Source organism: Acartia tonsa, chromosome 7, assembly GCF_053477335.1.
Source record: "Acartia tonsa isolate MP-2025a chromosome 7, ASM5347733v1, whole genome shotgun sequence".
In the NCBI taxonomy this organism is placed as follows: domain Eukaryota; kingdom Metazoa; phylum Arthropoda; class Copepoda; order Calanoida; family Acartiidae; genus Acartia; species Acartia tonsa.
The window spans coordinates 49,756,164-49,780,828 of record NC_137266.1 but is presented as its reverse complement, the minus strand read 5'-3'; the positions used below and the strand labels follow the sequence as shown (position 1 = coordinate 49,780,828).

Sequence of the window (24,665 nt, the reverse complement as noted above, 5' to 3'; positions counted from 1 at the left end):
TTTTGTACTTTTCAAACTCATTATCGGTCTTGAAGGTACCGGTCACCATAAATATTATATTTTTATCAGAGATAATTTACTTTCTTCATATGGCGGATTTAGACTATTCTTCTAAGAGTTATAGCACCCTATTTGACTCGCCACAAAAGTACAGGGTTTTGATATTTTACTTAGAGAGAATGTTATTAAAATTTATAAAAAACGACTTTTTTTATTTCCATCCTATCTGATATGGATGAAAAACTAAATTTTACAAAAAAAAAATTTTTGTTCATGCTTATTCAAAGTTAATAAGGTTAAGTGAGTTTCATTATTACCAGGCTTCTAAAGGGATAAGACAATGGCCTATAAATCTATATACATCCCCAATGATGACCAACAAAATTATCACTTTTGTAGAATTTAATCTGTGGTTGATTCGTTTGGACACTCATATTAATGAACCAACCAATTAAAATACAAGAAGTGTCCCCAAAGTAGTTAAGCCAACTAATAAGATAACTTTATTATAGAACTTTAGGGACTAGTGTAATAAACAGCCCAATGTCCCCTCCCTCCCTTACAGAATAGACAAATTAACCCCTGAACCCCTCCCCCCTCATTCCAATTATAAGTTTGAGGCTAGAGGCAAAGGTAATATCCATTTAAACTCATAATTGTGTATTTAAAGACTATTTATATAAGTATATGTATGATAGAACTGTACTCAAAAATTGTAAAAATTGTTTAACATGGCCCAAGTTTCATAAAAGTCATAAAATGTGTACAGTATAAAAGACGAAAAAGGATGAAAACATCCATGTAATGAAAGTTTAAGAAAGCATAAGACATATGAACGCTTTAACATTTATAGAGTAAGAATAGTTATTTCTCGCATCGTATTATAAACGGCTTTCCGCGGATATAGAATGTACTATTATAAGATTAAAGTTTTTTTAGCCCCGAGGTGCCGAAGGCACCGGCTAAAAAAAAATGGTTTTAATCTTATGATTGTACATTTATATTCGTAGAAAGCTGGATATAATACGATGCTAGACATGGTTTTTTCGTATGGATGAGAACCGGTTCCTATCCGCCGGATTCGAATGAATACGAGAATAATTTTTATGAAACATAATATAGCAAATAATTCTTAAAAGTATCATTACTGTGCGTCTGTCTGTACCAAAGAATCTCGTTAACCACTTAACTGATATGGTTCTCCTTTACAATGTAGTTTCTCAAAACTCCAAGGAAGGTGTGTAACTTTTTTGGGGGAGGGTAGACACACCCTTCTAAGATAAAAATTCCTAAAAATGTTACAATTCCCATTATTTTCTTCACTTTTTCCTTTTTTTAAATTGAAATTAAAGTGATTATTACGCTTTCATATTACACCCAACTAGTTTAGGAAGTATTAAATTGATAGAACAATTTTAACATACTTTAATTAACTACAAGACCTTCCCATTACGTAAATTGGAACAAAAAGTCGGACTGATTGACTCTAAGTGTAATAAAGTCTCGATTGTAAAAAAGAAACTTTTTGTTTGTTTTAATTGCCGTAAAAGTGAATAACCTTGGTATTTAGAATAGAAGTCAGGGATCTAAAGCGATAAGACAATGGGCGATAAATTGATGTATATCTTCAATGATGACATATAAACTTACCCCTTCTGTAGATTGAAATTAGTGGTTGAAACGTTTGAACACTCAACTTAGTAAATAACAAATAAAAATTCACCAAATGTCTCCAAAGTTGTTAAGCCAACGAATAAGAAAACGTTATTAAAACTTTGGGGACTCGTGTAATAAAAAGCCCAATCCTCTTACTTTATTTTTAAGTGCTTAACCTTAGTCATAACATTAATATTTTGTTGGAAAATACATATTTTTTATATTTATTTGTGTATCCTTAACACAGACTAAATTATCTATGGTAGGCCAGTATACAATTGACCAATGGTAGCCCCGTATGATCGACGACATTTTTATAGGCAATATAAAAACTTGTGTTTGTATTCAGGTGTTTTCTGTGTTGATAAAGAAATGACAGAGGATGGATATGAGAGACAAATGCAGGTAAAATTATCCAGGGATCTAAAGTGATAACACAATAGCCGATAAAGTAATGTACACCCCCAATAATAATGTAAAATAATTCCTTCTGTATACTAAAATTAGTAGTTGAAACTTCTTGCACTCAAACTAAATAAACCAACCAATCAAAATTCAATAAAATTCCCAAAAAAACTAATAAGAAAACGTAATTTTAAGACTTTGCGGACTTGTATAACAAACAGCCCATTGTCCTTTCTCTCTCTCTGGTTAAAAAAATCGTAAGCCAGATGATATGACAATAGAATAATCCATAATTAATTGCGATACTTTTCTTTGGGCTCGTTTAAGTCTTACTAATAGTACACCCATTAAGATATTAAATAGCTAGTGAAAGAAACAAATATGAAAGAAGTACATATAGAACTTACAAAACATTCATGGTACATTTGAAATACCAAAATGATAATTTTTTTTCTTCTCTAGATTAATGGTAAATTGATTATAAACCATTTTAAAGTTTGAATGTTTTCGTATAATGCTGATTTTTTAATATTGTTAACATTGTTTGAGGGGATAAATCAACCCCCCCCCCCCCCCCAACCGGAACCCCTACCCGGTAGTAAAAGATAAGAACCTTTATAGACTCAGTTTGAACCTTTCCTAAAGTGAGAATTTCAGTCTAACTTCTTTATAATAACTCAATTTCGCATTTTTAAATTTATGATAGATTTTAGATATATTCAGACTTATTTCAATGTGTTTTATAGATTTTATTTTTTTTTTTAATTTTAGGTTAACCATTTGAGTCATTTTCTGTTAACAAGATTATTACTTGAAAGAATAAAGGTAAAAATCATATATTAATTTCTTTTGAAAAGTAACATGATATGTGACTGTCTGTAACGAAGGATTTCGCCAACCGATGACCCGATATGTTTTTTTTTTCTACAGTGTAGCTTCTCATAGATCCTTTGAAGGTTTATAACTATTTGGGCAAGGGTACCGCCAATTTTATAATTTTTTATTCAGAAGTCGTCTTTAAATTCATTTAATAAGTATCTATTCACTACACCAAAAAAAAAAGATGACTGATTTGAGCATCCCTCCCCACTTGATTTTGAAATATATTGAAAATATAGTTATAGTTTTTATGCTTAACTTTTCGGTACCATAGCCTTGCCGGGCTACACAGTACTCAATATATCCCAACTTAACTTGATACAATATACAAACTAACAAACCCCCCCCCCCTTTACTTTCAATTTCCAATAAAGCACCATAAAATGTTTAATGATTGTTTCTTGTTTTAGAGCCAAGATGGTGGTAGAATAATCAACATTTCTAGCGTCGCTCATTGGTAAGTTTTTTATTTCTTTATTTTATGTATTTGATTATTGAAATAATTTCAATTCTTATATAAGAGTAATTGAACGTCTATAGGGTCTATATGTCTTTTATAAAGGATCTCGCTAACCGCTAGTTCTCCTTTACAATTTTGCTGTGGTTCAAACTAGGAGTGTCTTTTATATTCCATCAATAATTTTAATCTATAAAAGAGACAATTTTGTTCGTCATAAACTAGTTATACATGAAATTATTCCCCATTGTCTTATCCCTTAATTAGAATTAATAAAATTATTTTATCGTAGGATGTCTATAGGAGTACCGAGAGATGTAAATTGGGAAATGGTCAGGTAAATAAATTTATAATTATAGTCACGCAACCTTAAAAATATATTTCAAATTCCAATATAATCACGCAACCTTGTAAATAAAAAAAATTCTTATGCAAAAACAATGCAAAACAATTAAGGGAAGGAGGGGACAGAAAGGATAATTTTGTTATCATCATTGGGTATTTGTATCAATTTATCGTCCATTGTTTAATCCATGAAGATTCCTGTATTATCTTTTTCCGTCAACTTAATTAAAATCGTTCTATTCATATGAATATAAAACTATACTTTTTTTCTCTGACAAATCTATATTAAATTCTTTATTTAAACCAAAATTAATAAATAATATTTTTAGATATAATGGTTTCTTGGCCTATTGTAACAGCAAACTGGCAAATGTTCTTTTCTCCAATGAACTAGAAAGAAGATTAAGAGGTAAAATTAATTTTTAGTACGAAGCTTTTCTATAATTGGGGTCTAATAGATCTTATTGTCGTTAATTTAAGCATGTTAGATTTGTCCTATCTTTTTCAAACTTGGAATGGTAATTCCTGTAGTAGGTGAGTATGATTTAGAAAACATACAAACCCCATAATCGTTATCAGAATATCCTTAAGTCTATTTAAAACATGTTGATTTTAACACTTTTTATGTGATATATTCATCCTATTAATATGGCTTTTGGCAAAGCATCTCTATAATCAAGTCCTAAAATGTAATATACAATAACCTTTATTTAAGCAGTTTTGTAACAAATTTACTTACAATTTTGTTGAGACTTTTACATTTTACTTCTGAGACCCTACAAGTGTTAATGTTCGATGGTCTTACCGTTTCAGGTCTACGCTTTTAAGGATGTAATTATTCTTGTTTATTTGAATCTAGTCTCTACATACAGGTTGATCTAAGTAAACTAGTTCAGAATTGTAGATTTTATATTTATTCTCAGGATGTGATTTAATATTATTTAGGTACCGGAGTATCAGTATATAGTGTGCACCCTGGAGCAGTTAGTACAAATCTATCTATATATCTATCTATATAATTATCTATCTATATATCTAGGTACCGGAGTATCAGTGTATAGTGTGCACCCAGAAGCAGTGAGTACAAATCTATCTATCTATCTATCTATCTAATTATCTATCTATATATCTAGGTACCGGAGTATCAGTGTATAGTGTGCACCCTGGAGCAGTGAGTATGAATGTATCTATCTATCTAATTATCTATCTATATATCTAGGTACCGGAGTATCAGTGTATAGTGTGCACCCTGGAGCAGTGAGTACAAATCTATCTATCTATCTATCTATCTATATATCTAGGTACCGGAGTATCAGTATATAGTGTGCACCCTGGAGCAGTGAGTACAAATCTATCTATCTAATTATCTATCTATATATCTAGGTACCGGAGTATCAGTATATAGTGTGCACCCTGGAGCAGTGAGTACGAATATATCTATCTATCTATCTAGGTACCGGAGTACCAGTGTATAGTGTGCACCCCGGAGCAGTGAGTATGAATCTATCTATCTTTCTAGGTACCGGAGTATCAGTGTATCGTGTGCACCCTGGAGAAGTGAGTACAAATCTATCTATCTATATATCTATCTATCTATCTAGGTACCGGAGTATCAGTGTATAGTGTGCACCCTGGAGCAGTGAGTATGAATCTATCTATCTATCTAGGTACCGGAGTATCAGTATATAGTGTGCACCCTGGAGCAGTGAGTACGAATCTCGGCAAGGATATAGAGAAGTATGTGCCAGAACAAGTGCACGGGGCTCTGTCGGTTGCTTTCAATTGGGTGGCTAAGGTAAATCATTAATTGTTTGAAATTTAAATTTTTCAATAAAAAGTAATTTAGTCTGTTATCATATAATTCTTGTGATGTAATTCAGGGAGGGTGGGGACATTGGGCTATTTATTACACAAAGTACCCAAAGTATTATAATAACATTTTCTTGTTCGTTAGCTTAATTTTATTAAATTTTGATTGGTTGGTGTATAAAGGCAAGTTTCCAAATGTTTAAACCACTAATTGTAACTCATAGTAGTGCTAATTTTGTGTTATATCATTGGGGATAGGGATGTACATTAATTTATCAGTCATTGTCTTATCCTCTTTGATCCCTGGATGTAATTTAAAATCCACATTCAAATGTTGAAATTTAATGCTAACAATCTAAGTTCCTCTCCTTAAAGTTTATTTAGATAGTCCTTTTTTATGCTTTTATATAAAACTAAAATTAATACAATTTAAATCATCTTAGGTTATGTTAAGTAGGGTAAGACAATGTATATTTTAGTTTCCGAAGGTTTAAGTCTTCTTGCAAAATAGCATTTTTAATCAATTTTACTAATAATATATAATTTCCTAATATAAAGACGACATTCCAAATGTTTAGACACAAGACGAAGAAGCAAAGACGACCTTGTTCTAAATTCCTAATAAAAAGACGACATTTTAAATGTTTAGACACCAGACGAAGGAGCGAAGACGACCTTGTTCTGTGCTCTTGCACCAAACCTCCCTTCTGGTTACTATGATGTAAGTATATTTAGAAGTGTTGTGTAGCTATTCTATTGAGTTATTTTTCATTGATTTTGTCTGTCAGTTGGTATATAAGATTAATTTTATGTTTATCATTTTGATCATTATTAATAAAGAAAAATTATATAAGGTGAAATTAGATGTTAGGTTAGCCAAATGACTAACGTTTATGATGAAGTTGTTTATCAATAATTTGATTATTAGTAAATGCTCAGTTTTCTTAGAATTTTGCACTGAAATATTCAGAGATCTGTCTTTAAAAGCAGATGAGAAAATAAAAAAAATCGTAAACAAAGTCTATCTTAACCAAAGTGTAATGAATAGACGATCAGACAAAGTTAGTTATATCCTAGATTTTAATTGACCGAGGAAATCTTCAAACGAAATCTAAGACCACTGTCTTAAATAGAAGCCGAGAAAATCTCAGTTTTTATTAATATTTTTGTTTAGGAAATGCGGGAGGGATGGATGAGCCCGCTGGGAAATATTAAAGATTTAACCATCAACTATCTATCCATCTATCTATCTATCTATTGTTTAGGAAATGCGGGAGGGATGGATAAGCCCACTGGGAAATACATCAACTATCTATCCATCTATCTATCTATCTATTGTTTAGGAAATGCGGGAAGGATGGATAAGCCCACTGGGAAATACATCAACTATCTATCCATCTATCTATCTATTGTTTAGGAAATGTGGGAAGGATGGATAAGCCCACTGGGAAATACATCAACTATCTATCCATCTATCTATCTATTGTTTAGGAAATGTGGGAAGGATGGATAAGCCCACTGGGAAATACATCAACTATCTATCCATCTATCTATCTATTGTTTAGGAAATGCGGGAGGGATGGATGAGCCCGCTAGGAAATAACAAAGATTTAACCATCAACCTCTGGCAACTTTCTGAAGAACTTACTGGAGTCAGATTCAATCAAACTTATTAAATATCTACCAGTTTAAAACATTAAAGCAAATATCCTATCATATAAAGTAGAAAGGTTTTATTATCTACTGAACCGATTGGGGTTTCCATTTAATCACTAGGTGGTTTTAGGCTATTCCTACTTTCTTACTCCTATGAATACAGATATCCTAGATGCTAGGAGCACAGCCGTTAGTATGATACAAAGTATTTGGAGGTATCTATCTTTCTACAGCAAATAATCTATGCAAAATAAGAAAAGTTCTTTCAGAAATGTCTTGTTCTAGTTAATTGGTTTAAGACAAAAAAAATTGTAAAAAGTGTAAAGTCAAACCTTTAATTATTTATTTCCGTATCTGCGGTCAACTGTCTCTAATAAAAGCTAGAAATAAAAATAATTTCTTAAACAATATATTGGACTTTTTTTATTATTTTCATTTCAATGTTTTGTAAAATATAGTTTTCATATTCAATAGATCAATTGAAAGCTTTAAAACAATTTCTACTTCATCTTTATGAACAGTGTATTTTTATTTCATATATTATTTTATTTTTACCATTATATTTGTATAATTGTATTATAAATTTGTTACTTTTATATAATAATGTATATTTTATCTAAATATTTTATTGTATTTCTAATTTTTAATATATTTTATTATAAAGTTTTTGTATAAGTTAGGTTTTTGATTAGGAATTAGATTTACCAAAACCAAAATTTGAACCAAAACTTTAGGATTTATAATGAAAATTGTGGGCGATTTTTAAAAATAAACCAGCTATTTAAGGAAAGTTAATGTTAAAACAGCAAATTTCAATACATTTATTTGGCACTATAAATTAAGAAAATAAACTAATACATAAATAGAAATTTTAAATTTACTTACATTGTTATAACATTATGATTATGGCAGAAGCAGCTCATAGTGCCTACAAAAAATGACGCCATACAATACAAATGACCAATGATAGGCAAGTATACATTGCAATTGACCAATATGGTAAAATGTATACTGGCCTATCATTAGTCATTTGCATTGTATGACGTCATTTTTTTATAGGCACTATAAGCTGCTTCTTATGGCATACTATTCCAATATGGCCATAACAAGGACAATTATATCCGTAAATAGCGCAGTAATAAGAAATTTTGATAAAATATTATTTGTAGAATTTGTGAAACTTTTAGTAGAAATACAGCATAATTCATAAAAAAGTATGTATTAAGGTTTATAGCCCATATTTCTTGACATTTCTCCAAAAGCAGAATATGCCCTTGTTCTCTATAAATTTCCACACAAGAAAATATAAAATTTATACTTTTCATACATTAACAACAAAGATTTTTAGAGCTAAAGTTTTGAAAAATGAACTGGGCAAAAAGTTAACAATACAAATTGAAGATATATTAAGAACACAGTAATAGTGTCTGACTGATTATGACGTAACAAAAAAAATTAGCCAATGAGAGGCCACTATAAATTTTACATTTGGTCAATAACGGCCTCTCGTTGGCTAATTTTTTTGGTTACGTCATAATCAGTCAGACACTATTACTGTGTTCATATATTAATATCATATGGTTTAAGATTTTAAAAATGGCTTTACAAATATGAAAGTCAAAATCAGAGCTCGGCAGCCGCGACTAAGCCTTAATTTTTAAACTATTTCAATTGGTCAATTTACAAAATAAATAGATTACAAATTGACGAATGAATGCATAAACTGTTACAGAAAAGCTGCGCTACTTAAAAATAATATTAGAGAAATAATTTTACATAGCTTTAATGCCATTTAGCTCAAATAATAAAAAAAGGTTTCTGGAATATAAAATAAACGTTTATATCAAATTTAATGAATATCTCATTCCAATGGTGTTTTCAAAAACCATGGATGAAAAATCTAGATCATGACAAATTAAAAGATAAAAGAGGCAAAAAAAAATAGGATTCGGAGCCATACATGAATTGAATAGTTATTAATTGTATCGTATTACAGACAGATTTCTGTGGTTAGTAAAAAAATGTTTATAATATTACACGATACATGGTTTTTCAGGATGGCTTAGATTCCAGAATTTATTCAAAACTAGCGGATACTAATCGAAAATAATAAAACTTCAATAATTGATTTTTTTACACGAAACTTGAAAACCAACAATTTAATTTATTTTTTTTAAATTTACTTTTTGAATAAATAATAAGTCAAACTACAATTGAAAGATCGACGGTTTTAACTTAAAAAAAAATATATGATATTTGATTTTAGTTTAAGTTAAAAGTTTTTTTAATAAGCTAAAGATTCCCAAAACCTCAATTTTTAAAATGTTAATTTTTTCAATTCTCTATAATAATATACATTATTTGCAAATCAATTAAAAATGTATCTTATACATAAAATTTCCAATGCATAGCATCAATATAAATCATCTTTCTTCACAGTGCACATACGGGCAACCAGGGGATTTTATTCACCACCCCCAAATCAAGTTTTAATCATTCTATGAGTATTATTATATCCATATTACATCAGATTTCAAAGGAATCGTAAAATTAAGCTTTTTAAGTAAGCTTTCTAATGCCTGGAAGTTAAGAAATGCAAAAAATGTCTTACAGAAAAAGGCATACTTTTTGTGTTTCACCAACAATTTTAAAAGTATTATAAAATCTCTTAGAATTAACGTAATTAGACAAAATAACTTTTGTTGAGTCATGCATTACATGTATATTGAGAATATAAAAGAAAAAAGCACAAATTGAAGATATTAGTCCTAAATAATTCTAGTTGAAGTCAAGATTTTAGTTTATTTTTGTTTGTTTTAAAATCAACATTTAAGTAGACAGTATCAGGAAACATGTTTTCACCGGGTGCCACCGGCTAAAAAAGCGATATTTGATTACCAAAAGACATATTATAATCGCCAGTACTGGTTTCATTTACCCCCCCGCGCCCCCGTAGGGGTTTTTAGCCTATTTTCTGAAGGTGGGTGCACAAAAACTTTGTAAGAAAATGCTTTTAAAGGCGCTTTTAAAGTCAAAATTTAAGAACATAGTTGTTTTATTTCATTAAATCCCTGCTTTATTTTACCTCTAAAGTATATGGGTTTTTTCAAGTTTGATATTGCTGCGCTAATTTCTTAGATAATTCTTCCTGTCAATATTGTAAGAACCCGAAATTAGAATCTTAAAAAGGGATATATAATTACTTGCATGTTGCACCATATTTTCTCCAACTAAAATGAAATGGTCTTTCCAGCATGCTAATATAACAATATCCCCTCCCCTCATACTGGACGTAAGAACTGACCAATAAATGAGGACTAAATTAGCAACCTAAATTGACAACAAAATCTACCCAGTTATAATATCCACGTATATTATGTCTATTATTTTAGAGTGTTTAGATAAATTGGAAACACTATAAAAGCTATTCAGTATGTAATTTACTATTAAATTTAAGCATTTGCTCTTTAATTGTCCATATTCGCAATTTATCACAGTAGATTTTTTGTGCTTCGTTACTTATGAATTGTATCATCCTTATTGTTTTCCTTAGAGGTTGAGATAGATAGATAGTTGGATGATGGATAGATGGATAGATAGATAGATAGATAGATAGATAGATAGATAGATAGATAGATGGATTGATAGATGGATAAATAGGTGGATAGATAGATTGATATATAAATGAATAGATAGATGGATAGATAGATAGATGGATTTTGCAATTTACCACACTAGATAGATGGATAGATATCTGATTGTGACAGACTTTATTTATTCAGACTTTGAACTAATGATAATAATGAATATTTGTAAGTTCTATTGCACTAATTGGTGGGGAGGGGCTTAGCCTAAATCAACACCTCTTTATGTTCGAAGTTTTAATGTAACTAAATAATTGTTTCTAAGGATTATTAACATTATCAATGATCTAAAGGGATAAGACAAAGGTCAATATAATTGATGTACATTCCCAATTATAAAACACAAAATTACTGCTTGTGTAGATAAAAATTAGTAGTCAAAACATTTTAACACACAACTGTAAATCTTTGGCGACTAGTGTTATAAACAGCCAAATGTCCCAAAGGTTAAGTTAATATCCAAATAACTTGGTGTTCTTATAATTAATAGAAATTGGAATTAGCAAGTAGTGTTATGTGTCTGTCTATTGGTAATGCTTTGTTTTTAAATTATGTAATTACTTGGTCTTCATTTTAAAATCTGCAGTTTTATTTAGAAAGGGAGGGGACATTGGGCTGTTTATTACACTAGCCCCCAAAGTTTTAAAATAAAATTTTTATATTTTTTGGACTAAAAACTTTAGGAAGTTTTATTGATTTTTTATTGCTTGGTTCATTAAGTAGAGTGTTGAAATATTTTAATCACAATTGTCATCTACAGAAATCAATTTCGTAATATAATTTGATGTATCAATATTATGTAGGTATATACAATATACAATGATACATATATTAATCGGTCATTGTTTTGTTCCTTAGATCCCTGTTTGTTAATTAACCCTTAACAGTTGGGCCCCTTGTCGCACATTTATCGGTCGGGGGGAGGGGGTTCTTTTTGCAAGTCCCCTGATTGATAATGAATTTCCGACTATAAGTGGTTCAAAGTCAATTTTTGCTTACTTCGCTCTTTTATTCAACAACCTTTGTTTTTAGGTCCTTTTTTACTTAAAAATTTCAAATAGCTGTTATTTTCTTTTTTTGAAGCTACAAATACATTTTTTTCAGAAAATGTTTATCTTTATGTAAATTTTATATTATAAATTTCAAAACATAAATTTTGGCGGCCGCAGCTGTACTTGGCAGCTGCCAGCCGCCGCAGTCAGCGGGTGGCAGGAAAACGGCGGCGGATCTTTAGGAAATTTTAATACGTTATGTAGACATACAAGAAAAGCTTAAATTTAAAATTTGAAGTCTCTAAGTCAAAAATTGCGGTCACAGGAGGCTTTTAAAGATTTCTAGATACCTGGAGGATCAGGACCTTCTAGATCATACCTGGAACCTAAAATTGACTTGAATACCTATATTTTACATAAGGGTTTACTACTAGATGATATTTTAGTAAGATAAAAGGCTTTGTTTAAGTCAGAAAAAATGTTTTGCTTTTTATCTGGATGAACCTGTCAGGTTTGCTGGCATGCAGTGCCCGCCAGGCTGGAGATATTCAAAAAATTCCAACTCTCAGTTATGTGGCATAGCCATAGTTAAGAAGTCACTCATTTATAGCCCTCTATCTTTCACACACAGAAAATATGATAGAAAAAACGGAGGGGAGGAGGGGGGGGGTGAAATGACCCCCTCCCCCTAACCGTTAAGGTTTAATATACACAAACAGTAAACAAGAATCATAATTTCATTATAAATATAGATATTAGTTTATAAAAATTGATGTCAATCATGCCTACATTTATAATGGATTTTTCATCACTGAACAAACTTGTAGCTGACTAAAATAAGGATTTCCAATCCACCCCCTTTACACCATCCCCTCCCCTTCTACCGAAATGAATTCCCAGGCCCCAACATTGTAACAACCCCTAATTTGACACTTTGAACACTAAAATCGGACTACAATTGACATAGATACACTTTAAAGGGCCCAAAAAGCTAATGATACGTAGCTGCGCTGCTGAAAAATTTTCGTATTGCTCTGATAAGTTGAGAAATGCATTCCCTGACCTCAAACTTTCTAATTTGACATTTTGAACACGAAATTCAGGCTCTAAATAATTAAATCCCCTTTTTGGCTGATATGCCCCAATGTGCAGTGTATCACTTAAAAATATTATAATTTATTTTTATTCACTAAATTTGTTAGAAACAAAACCCGTTGTTGTGTTTCTTTTTTGTTGGATCAACTTGGTCAAACAAAAATGTTTGAACCAGCTGTTAGTTATTATTTCTTTATCACGGCTAGGAATCTACAAGGATAATACAATGGCCAATAAATTGATGTACATCCTAATGATGATACACAATATTAACACTTCTTTAGATTAAAGTTAGTGGTTGGAACGTTTGAACACTCAACTTAATTAACCACCAATCAAAATTCACAAAAGTCCTCAAAGTTGTTAAGCTAACGAATAAGATATATCCCTACTATAAAACTTTGGGGAACAGTGTAATAAACTGCCCATTGTTTTTTCTCTATCTCTGATCACGGGACTGCAGAGTTGCTATACCGTAACTTAGATATCAATCCGCTTGAGTGAGGTTGATAGGATTTCTGTGCCTCCAGTTTTGCCAGTTTTCTTCTGTAGTTAGATTTGCGGTCGTAGGTTCCGTAATTCCGTATGGGTCTGAAATAGAAAGTTATCATAACAGCTTTTTGTATATTTATATACTGGCGGCCTAGAGGCCTCTAGGAGAACTTTTAAAAAAGTTGGAGGGGGTTCAACAACCCACCATTTTCAATTTTTTTTTTGGGGGGGGGAGTTTATAACTCTTAGAAGGGTGGCGTTACCCTCACCAAAAATAGTTAAATGCTAAATTGTAATGCAGAACCACATCGGTTCAGCGGTTAGCGTGATCCTTCATTACAGATAGACAAACACTCAGACTGAGATCCTGTTACTTTTATATAAGAAGTTATCTGCATTTTGAAGAACTATTGACTTCGCCCCTAAGGTTATAGGATTTTTCCGTAAAACTTATTTTAACGTACAGACGGACGGTGCTAGCATACCTTAGCTATAGAGTAGCCGTGCTACGAACAAGAACTTTGTAGCAAATTGTCTTGCGTAGTTAATTCCCGGAAACCTTAGTCACCAGACAAAGGAGATAAATGTTTAGCAAATCATTTTAACCCTTACAGATTGGGCCCCAATTCCCACCTTAATAGATCGGGGGGGGGGGGTCATATTGACCCCCCCCCCTCTATCTCGGCTTCTGTTACAGATAAAGACGTAAAAATTTTTTCTGGTGGTTCATGTGTATTTTTAGAGAAAATTACTTTTTCTAGTCATAGCGGTCAGGCCGCTCCTTAGCCGCTTTTTAGCGGCCAGCTGCTAAATTTTAAAACAGCTGTAGAGCGGCCAATTTTGCAGCTAGGATGACCAAATTTTAGGACGAACTTTTATTTTTCATAACAAAAATATTACTTTTTCTGATCATCGCCGAAAAACGGCAAATAACGGAAACCGCTATTTTCGGCGGTTACGGCGGTAAAACGGCGGTTGGCAACGCCAATTAGTATTTTTATCTGTTTATTGTTGCTCAAGGATTTACCAAAAAAAATTTTAGATCTCTAGCTGTAATAGAAGCCACGATATTCATGATATATGTCTGTAGTAAAAGCCGGACAAAAATCGGTCATAAAGTCGGTCAGGAAGCGGTCAAACGGTCATAACACCACTTTTCTTATAAGGTCATTGATATCTAAGTATTCACCAAAAAAATTTTAGGTTTCTACCTTATACACAAAAGTCATAATGTAGAAATTAAGATTTATTTAGAATTTTTTAAAAATTTTGGTGCTACCCAACCGACTTTGACCGGACACCACGGCCGACACAGACCAGATATCCTAATAAAATCAACTCTTGCCGACGTATAATTACTAAACTTAAAAAGTCATGAAGTCACAGCTCTATATCTTACCTAAAAAAAAAATGACATTGAAAAAACTAGAGGGGGGGGTCAATATGACCCCCCCCCCCCCGATCTGTAAGGGTTAATCACAATCTAAAGAGTTAATACAATGAATAATAGGACACTCATGTTAATCAGGGTTCTAAAGGGATTATACAATGAACGATAAATTGATGTACCTCCCAAATGATGATACACAAAATTATTCCTTATGTAGATTAAAATTAGCGGTTAAAAAATGTTCGACCATTAATGAACCAGCCAATCGAAAAAAATAAAAGTCCCCAAAGTTATTGAGACAACAAATAAAGAAACGTCATCTTAAAACTTTGGGGACTTGTGTAATAAACAGTCCAATGTTCCCTCCCTACTTGGTGAATAAAAGGACACTCATGTTTAATAGTTTAATGTTAAACTATGAGGTCTTCCTTTATATTTATCTTCATATAAAATAGGAAGGATGATTGTTTGTCTGTGATAATGATCATTGTTTTTTTTTATAGAATACACAAATTCTCGTTTAAAACCTTTAAAACATTCTAAAATGTATATATGAAGAATCAGAGTTATTCATTAATGACGGATTTTCAATTATATGTTTACTAGTTGCTATGCCCCAAAAGGACCTTAGGGGTACTTGAAAAAGGTAGAGTTGAATAAGCTAACCTAATTTTTTTTATCTCAGTTTTTAAAAGAAAAAGTAAAAAAAATTTGTTGGTGGTAATATTTTTTCTGTGGGGTCGATTTCTCTTGTGAGGGTGGTGGTACCATCCCCGAAAAGAGTTATATACCTTCCCATGACCTATTAGAAGCTACCCTGTAAAGGAGAACCTTTTATGTGCAGCGTTTAGCGATCCTTCAGTACAGACAGGCATCCTATTGCTTTATTATAAGGATTAAGGAGCATAGTTTCTTTACAAAAATTCAGCCAAATCACGACGAATTAAAATGCAGAAAATGCATGATAAACGTTTAATAGAAATACATTACAAAATGAAATAATCCAGTTGTGACGTTGAAATGGCTAAGAATATAATAGAGCTGAAATTTTACTGCTCTTCTTAACTATTTTTAGAAAAGAAGCTTGTTGGTGAAAAAATACTTCTAAAAAATCCCATCTACCAGGGAGTGAATGACTTTGAGAAGTTTATTACAATAATTTTTAAAGTTTTTAATTTTAATATGTACATTTCTTATTGGATTAACTACTTTGGGAACTTTAATTTAATTTCGATTGGTTGGTTCATTAGGTGGAATGTCTAAATGTTTCAACCATTTAATGTAATCTACAAAGGTGACCATTTTGTGTATCATCTTTGAAGATGTACAAATATCAATCAGCCATTGTCTTATCCCTTAAGTTCCCTTATTATGTACACAACTGACACCATTTCTACAGAATAATTACAAGATGTCCAAATGCGTTACGGACGTACGAATGGACAGACAGACTTACGTTTCTTGTTAAAAAAATAAGAATTGTTATTTATCGCATCGTATTATAGACAGCTTTCTGCGGACAGTACAATGAAAATGATAAGATTAATTCCAGTAGTGTTTAACCCGAGGAGGTATTGAATTTTTTATTATTCATGTTACCATCCACGGAAAATTGTTTATAATTCGATACGATACATGCTTTTTCAGGTTCTAATCTAGCGGATATTGATCAGTTTGGAAGCCTTACGGGAAAATTAGATATCCTCTTTATTTTATCCTTATCATTTTAATGGCCCTACTGTACTACGTAAATGACAATACATAATAATCTAAAAGATTATGACCAACATAATAACATATAAACAGTTGTGTAGGAATAACATTTGAATTTAAATAGGCAGTCATTTGATTATTACAAACATAGATAACTTTTAGTTTATAGTACCGTAACTTCTTTGTAATTAGTCCTAACGTCAAACTGTTAATAAACGAGCATCAAGTTTGTTTTAATACTCATATGGGATGTATTAATATATATATATATTAGTTTTTCCATTTCATTTTTAGGTGGTTTTATTCCATTACTTATGAATAAACATATTTTACATAATTCCTTATAAAGCTCAGCTGCCTGATTTGCTGTCGCAGCTGCTGAATTACATTTAATTATTTATTTTTCAAGCAGCTTTTGTCTCTGGTATCACGATGTGCCCCCTTTTGATGTAGACCCAGCCGCTTGAACAGCCAAGTTATAAAGAAGACATTTTGTGACAAACTATAGACGCACGGCTCAGGGCACGGCTATCAAGCCCCGGCTCAAAGTGTACAAATACAATTATTAACTCTATTTCAGGGGGCCCCAAATAAACACTATTGTGTGGAGGGGGGTGATTTAGTATTTTTGAAACACAGTAAAAGTGTCGGACTGATTATGACGTAAAAAACAATTTGCCAATGAGAGGCCATTATTGACCAATGGTAAAATTTATAGTGGCCTCTCATTGGCTAATTTTTTTTTATGTCATAATCAGTCCGTCACTTTTACTGTTTTCGTGTTTTTGTGAGCCTTTACACATATACTTGCAAGTCTATTTTTCACATGATTAATATGAGAGCCAAACAAATTTACGCACCCCCCCCCCCCTTCCACACCTAGTATAGGGTTAAGTAAGTATGAAATTTCAAATTGGTAACTTATTATATTTTCTTTTGGTGACAACAGAATCAAAGAAAGAAGATCCAGGGAGAGAGAGGACATTGTGTTGCTTATTACACTGGTCCCCAAAGTTTTATAGTAACGTTTTCTTATTCGTTGGCTCAACAACTTGGGGGACTACATATTATTTTGATTGGTTAGTTCATAAAGTTGAGTGTCCAAGTAATTGTAATCTACAGGAGTGGTCCTTTTTTAATTTTCATTGGGGATGTACATCAATTAGTCGGCCATTGCCTTATCCCTTTAGATCCCTGAAGAAGATCACTATTTTTCAAATGAACAAAAAGATTCGGATTTATAAAGACAGCATGATACAAAGAATTACAGGGATAAGTCAAGTGACAAAAAATAAGATTGATTCTGTAAAGAGGTCTATACAAATAATACATAACTCGTCATATATGTATTGGATTGAGTTGAGCAAAATCTTTTCCATGGCGATTTCTTTGAGAGGGGTGAGGTACCCTCCCTCAAAATAGTGATAGACCTTCTCAACTAGCAAGAAGTTTCAATATAAAGTAAAATTAAACCCTTTATTTGAGGTTTTTTTGGTGCCTATAAAAATGACATTATACTGGCCTACCATTGGTCAATTTTAATGAATACTGGTTTGCCATTAATAATTTAGTTTATTTTTATCATCGAACATTTTTATTGTATGACGTCATCTTTTTCTAGGCACTTTATCTATCTTTTTATTCCTGAGTGTACCAAAAACAAAAAAAGACACATCTTCTTTATGTTGACAACAAAATTAGGCAATAGGTTACGACATTTATACAATTACAAGGGCGTGCAGTAGTTATTGTATTACCTCCCGGGCAATATTAGGGCTTTTTTATCCTTTTGACAAATATTTAGGGGGCATATACACTCCGTTTCGTCTTACATCCCATTAAATGATTCTTTCTCTTATCACCCTTCATTTCCCACTTCTACATTACAATTAAGGTCGGTGTAACTATTTTTTTGCGCTTTGCCCCCACTCGTCCCCCCCCCCCCCCATCCAGGATTAACACTGTGCACGTGCTTTAGCTTTTGTTACGTTTTTCACTTGCCATAATTGATATGTTAGTCCAGATTTTATGTTTTCTAATAAAGTGATAAGCGCGGCTGGCTAAAAAAATGATACCTATATAACCCCTCTTTATCCCATCCCCACTCTTTCTACTGGATGAACGAAATTGAGGTTCATATTAGCAAACTTGGGGACAAATTTTTTCCTGTTAAATTGTCCACTTGCATATATCCTATAGACAGTATTTCAATGTTCTTGATAATCAAATAAGGAAAACAGTAAAAGTGTCGAGCTATGACGTCAGAAAATTAACCAATGAAAGGCCGCTATATATTTTACCACAGTGAATACTGGCTTCTTATTGGTTAATTGTTAATTTTTTCTGACGTCATAGTTCGACACTTTTACTGTTTTCCAAATAAGGCTAACAGCATCACTGTAATACAATTATTTGAAAGAATTAATAGATTCCTAAGTCAAAAGAATGCAAGATAGTTACAGATAAGATACCCATTAAGGTCAAAAAAATCTTGACTAAAAGGGAAAGAAACTGTCGAGTAGATGAATAATCTTATTTTCCGTTTCAATTGTTTATGTTGACGCTATGATATAAATTTGACTAGATGGTTGACATAAGACATTAGACCAAACCCTACAAATCCTAGTTTATAATTTAGGGTTACCAAATATATATGTAAAACTAAGGAAATTTTAGGTTAGCCTAGGTAATTTGTCAATCTGACTACATAGATTGGCATAATGACTTCACAGTTGTAATTGACAAGGACATTTTGAATGAAATGTCAAATTAATTGTAGAGTAGGTGCTTTTTTAATATAGAAGAAAAGCTCATGAAATTTAAATAGTTTAAGAGAAGCCATGCTTCTAGAATGACATGAAATAATTACATGATCGAAGCGCATCTTTTTAGACAAATAGTTTAATCATTTTTGGTTAAGAATGTGGTTTTGTAGTGCAGGAAAGTTAAAGAAATAAAGGAATCAGTGAAATGATAATACAAATTTTAAAAAAAATTGATTTACAAATAAGCAACAATAAATTTAAAATGCTCAATCTTAAGATATATTCGAATTAGCTGTGAAGGATTTAAATTGAGCAAAGTTCAACGTCCATTAAAAACTTTGTTATATTTTTGATTTATGACAAAAAAATGTCTTTTTCCCTGGAGTAAGGGTTTAAACAAAGCAGATTTATTTTTTTTTATTGGAAGAAAATCATTGAATGAAAAAGTTAAGTTTATATTTTAATAATGAACATCATAGAAATATATCAAAGTCACTACAGACCAATTTATTATGTTATTTTTGCTATTTCGAATCCATTTTTTGCATTACAAGAACACCTATGTATTTGGGAATATTTTTTATTGGAGTAAAGCAACTCATATATATTCGATATTTTATATGCTAAGAAATACTTTTAGTACGTTATTATTTGGACTTAAAGATAATTGTTAGCTTTTCCATCAGAATAATTAGCTAGCAAAAAAGGTTAGGTTAGATTACTTACAGGATAGCCTTGTTGTGTAAGGGCATTGCAGGTATAGGCCCCGTTAGGGTTAGGCATTAAGAAAATATGTTCTTCTTATATTTAATTAAATTATCAAGTTTAATTATTATAATTTGTATTATAATCCTGCGCTCCGGTTTTAAACTAATTTCTCATCCTTGTTTTCAAAGAAATGCGCTTTAGTGAAGGACAAAAGATTTTTGAGTAAAATGTTTTGTTTAGAAAAATTGTATTGTTCCAATAGTGCATTTTTGTCCATTATCACAAATCAAGGATAAAATTGTCCTTGACAATAGAAGCAGCTTATTATGTCTATCCTGCGCTGCGCTTTCAAACTATATGTTCATCCTAGTTTTCAAAGAAATGCGCTTTCATGAAGCACAACAGATTTTTGAGTAAAATGTTTTGTTTAGGAAAAATTGTTTTATATTTTATTGTTCCGAATCCAATATGATGCATTTTTGTACATTATCACAATTCAAGGACAAAATTGTTTATGGCAAAATTTCTCAACTAATTAAAAACATTTTCTCGTATTCATTCGAATCCGGTGGATAGTAACCGGTTTTCATCCATACGAAAAAACTATGTCTAGCATCGTATTATATCCAGTTTTCTACGAATATAGGAATGTACAATCATAAGATTAAAAACAGTTATTTTAGCCGGTGCCTTCGGCACCACGGGGCCAAAAAAACTAGTTTTAATCTTATAATTGTACATTCTTTATTCGCGGAAAGCCGTTTATAATACGATACGAGAAATAACTATTCCAGTATGGCTTATTAACTGATTAATACCTGCTTGATTAGAACCGGTTCTAAGCCATATTGTGAAATTATATATAGCAACGTATTACACACAATTTTCCACGAATATGAAATTAAAGATCATAAAATTTTTAGCCCTAGGCCTATTAAAATTATAAAAACATATGGAAGTCATAATTGTACATGGTGCTGAGTTGCGCTTTTTTTAAACCGAGGCATTTCCCTTACTCTAACTAATAATAGCATGCATCTAGCATTCAGGAATAGGAACCATTTTTACCTTATTTGAACAGTAATACGAACCTATTACCTTCTTGACGACAAGCGGACACATGATTAAGAAGCGTTAAAAAGTGTCATGTGTAACGTCGTAAAAATACGTCTACATTAAGATTATAAGTTTTCCAGAATTTTAAAGTTAGGGGGAGATTTGAAATCTGCATCAAATTTTGAGGATTTTTTATAAAATTCGTTTTTTCTATAATTCTTTATCTAAAAGCGGAAATGCAATTTAAGTTAATTAATTTTGGCATCTGTGATTGGTGGATTTAAAAAATCTGCGCTCTGATTGGATGGCGTACAGTATTCAACCAATTAGAGCGCAGGTAGTTTAAAATCCACCTATCCTATTGGTCAAAATTAATTAACTTGAAATGCATTTCTGCTTTTAGATAAAGAATTATACAAAAAACGAATTTTATAAAAAAAATCTTTAAAATTTGATGCAGATTTCAAATCTCCCCCTAACATTAAAATTCCGGAAAACTTACATATCTTAGTCTACATCCTTCTCTTTTCGGGGGTGTCCTCTTCCACTTCTCCTCTTATCCCTCCTTTTTAGACGTATTTTTATTACGTCACACATGACACTTTCCGTCGGTTAATAAATATTTACCTTCTATATGGATATTTCCAGTATGGTATTGTGTCAGGAATAGGTTTTACTCGGTTATAATAATCGTCTTAGTAGAAATATTTACTTTCTCTATATCTTATTTTATCAAAGGGAAGCTTTTCTACAAATAGGGTAGGTCCGTCGATCCGTAACGATTAGATCTTTTTGTTATTTTGTCCTATTGTCCTATCGATTTCAAACATGCATGTTCATTCCTTTAACAATTAGGAACAATTTAGGAAGCGTAGCATCTCTATAATCTTTAAAAGAAAGTCCTTCTATCTATTTAAAACAGGATTTATTTTGACAAAAAATAATATTCTGCTTATTCAGCTCTGACACTCTGCACTGTTCATGTTCTTTTGTCCTATTGGTTCAGAGCTTCGCTTTCATAGATGTTTTCATCCTTGTTTATCTATTTAGTAGGAAATATGCAAATGGACTTTGTGTTAAAGTTTATGTAAGATTGCAAGGAGGATGTGAAAACCACCTTGCAAAATTACAATGTGTAAAATTTTAGTTATTTGATAAATAAAAACATTGGAAGTAGTTTAAGCACGTATATTTTTTATTTGTTGTGAAAGAAATTCTTTTAAAGTATTCCTTTTCTTTCACCCCCGATAAAAACTAAAAAAAATTAGCTAATAAAAGTTTGTAGGCAATTGATTTTTCTTCGAATGTTCTATCACTCCTAATATATATAGTGCGAACGCATTCGTCCCTAGCACCTAGGGACTATGTATTCAAAAGGGTAGTGATTGAAAATAATTATAATAGCTCAAAACATTCCCAAGTCTTACATGTAAAAACAATAAAAGCCTAAAAAAACAACCCGGGCATATGTGAAACTTTCCTAATTGGAGAACTTCATCGGATCAGTAGTTATAGAAATCTTAAGTTACAGAAATAAAAAACCTTACTACTTTATATGATTATCGGCTTTGCCCCGAGAGGTAATGTACTACGCTTGATCAACCCATTTTTTGTAATCTAGATTTAATATAAAAAGTTTTTAAAATGGGTGGAGGGTTAGTCGACCCCATTTTTAAAATTTTTGTTTCAAATAGAAAAAGAATTTTTTTGGGGGGGAGGGGGGTATTTTTCATATTTTGGGCGGGTTCGGGTGTCCCACCCTTTAAGAAAATAGCTTTGACCATCACAGGACCAGTAGGTATATTCTCTGAAGAGTAGAGCCCAATCGGTTCAGTGGTTACTGAGATCTTAAGTTTCAGACAGACAGACAGACATCGCTCTACTTTGTATTAAAGTTTATAGTATAGAGAGAGGCATTCCTGGTATTTCTCTGGAGGGAATATCAATCTTGGCACATATTGGGATCTCTATACAGAAGGGTTTGGGCAGCCCCACAGGACATACTGAAATATAAATCGATAGTTAGATAGATAGATAGATAGATAGATAGATAGATAGATAGATAGATAGATAGATAGATAGATAGATAGATAGATAGATATATAGATAGATAGATAGATAGATAGATAGATAGATAGATAGATAGATAGATAGATAGATAGATAGATAGATAGATAGATAGATAGATAGATAGATAGATAGATAGATAGACAGATATATAGATAGTTAGATAGATAGATAGATAGATAGATAGATAGATAGATAGATAGATAGATAGATAGATAGATAGATAGATAGATAGATAGATAGATAGATAGATAGATAGATAGATAGATAGATAGATAGATAGATAGATAGATAGATAGATAGATAGATAGATAGATAGATAGATAAATAGATAGATTAATAGATTCAAAAGCAAAAATTTATAAGAACATGGAATGGTCAGAATTGAATAAAAAAACTCCATACAACATTTCCGTGGCTTTTTTGTTATAATGTAAATCAATAACTATTGCAAACGCTTCAAATAAAGTTATAAACCAATACTCCTTTCTTCCCGCCACATATAGCTTTAAAAACAAGGATGACAACATCCATAAGTAGCAAAACAAAATAATAAACATGATGATATATGTACATAGTCGTTCAAGGTTGGGGTAACGGGATGTTTACCCCCCTCAAACATTAAAGCCGCTCATTTTTAACCCACTCAAAGTTTTCAGAAATAAATTAAATTACCCCCTCCGATCTTTAAAATCTCTTGTTTTACCCCCGATCAAATTAGAATGCTTGAACGTCCCTGATTATATGCGTAGAAATTGAAATATCTAATATTGCTATGATGTTTGGTAACAAAATCATCCTTGTTTTGAAGTGAATTGGAAAGCTGTAAAAAGTGTATTCATATATCATATAAACAAAAAAGTCTATGCTAAAGTTGTTTCAAAAGTCATTAGTCACAGTATAGTAACAGCACTATAAGAAAAATAAATAGTGATGTGATTGAATGATTTGAAGCCACTCTAGAAACGACTTTTTATTTCCTTATTTGCCTGCAATGTTATGCCTCGTAATTATGAATAAAAATCCGTTACAAGGGCATTCACAATAGTATAATTAGATATAGAGGACAAATTTTATAATTCTTTAAAAGATTTTTATTTAAAAATTGCATTTTCTATCCATCCTCACATTTTTTCACCTTAGCAACAGCACAAATATGTTATTTATATCCACAAAAACTAGAGCTCAGAGCAGTTATAACAGTATGCGTGTTATTTTTCTACCATCAACACAAGCCGCGCACTTCGTGTTAATATTAAAAAGGTTGCATTATTTGTACAACCTTTATAAGATGTCTTGTACGATAAGATACAATGTTATGTTGTTAGTGTGTAAATATGTTTTACAGTATATTTTAAAGATAAATTTTCTCTTTTATTCTCTAGTTTAAATTTGTTAATGTTCGTTTGTCTGACTGTCTTATTTATGAATACTTTAACAGTTATAAATCTATCTCAACCATAACATTTATAAATTAGTAACTACTGCTGCTTCATAACGAAATATATTTCAAAGAAAAAATCTTCATTATCAATC

General features: G+C 31.5%; 2 protein-coding genes across 2 annotated transcripts in view; one reads left to right on the top strand and one right to left on the bottom strand.

Moving 5' to 3' along the window:
* LOC145323925 (retinol dehydrogenase 12-like) overlaps positions 1-7,864 on the top strand; it is a 36,187-nt gene extending 28,323 nt beyond the window's left edge. Inside the window, exons 8-15 of the mRNA XM_080166528.1 lie at positions 2,006-2,061; positions 2,833-2,886; positions 3,351-3,397; positions 3,690-3,734; positions 4,072-4,151; positions 5,410-5,537; positions 6,201-6,272; positions 7,117-7,864. Coding sequence (XP_080022654.1) covers positions 2,006-2,061; positions 2,833-2,886; positions 3,351-3,397; positions 3,690-3,734; positions 4,072-4,151; positions 5,410-5,537; positions 6,201-6,272; positions 7,117-7,227 — 593 coding nt within the window. The 3' untranslated portion in view covers positions 7,228-7,864. The remainder of the gene's footprint in view (positions 1-2,005; positions 2,062-2,832; positions 2,887-3,350; positions 3,398-3,689; positions 3,735-4,071; positions 4,152-5,409; positions 5,538-6,200; positions 6,273-7,116) is intronic.
* A 5,134-nt stretch (positions 7,865-12,998) lies between these two features.
* The window catches only part of LOC145323921 (uncharacterized), a 49,387-nt gene continuing 37,720 nt past the window's right edge, over positions 12,999-24,665 (bottom strand). Inside the window, exons 3-5 of the mRNA XM_080166525.1 lie at positions 22,984-23,065; positions 21,690-21,758; positions 12,999-13,529 (exon numbers count right to left, since the gene is read on the bottom strand). Of these exons, the coding sequence (XP_080022651.1) occupies positions 13,388-13,529; positions 21,690-21,758; positions 22,984-23,065 (293 nt within the window). The 3' untranslated portion in view covers positions 12,999-13,387. The remainder of the gene's footprint in view (positions 13,530-21,689; positions 21,759-22,983; positions 23,066-24,665) is intronic.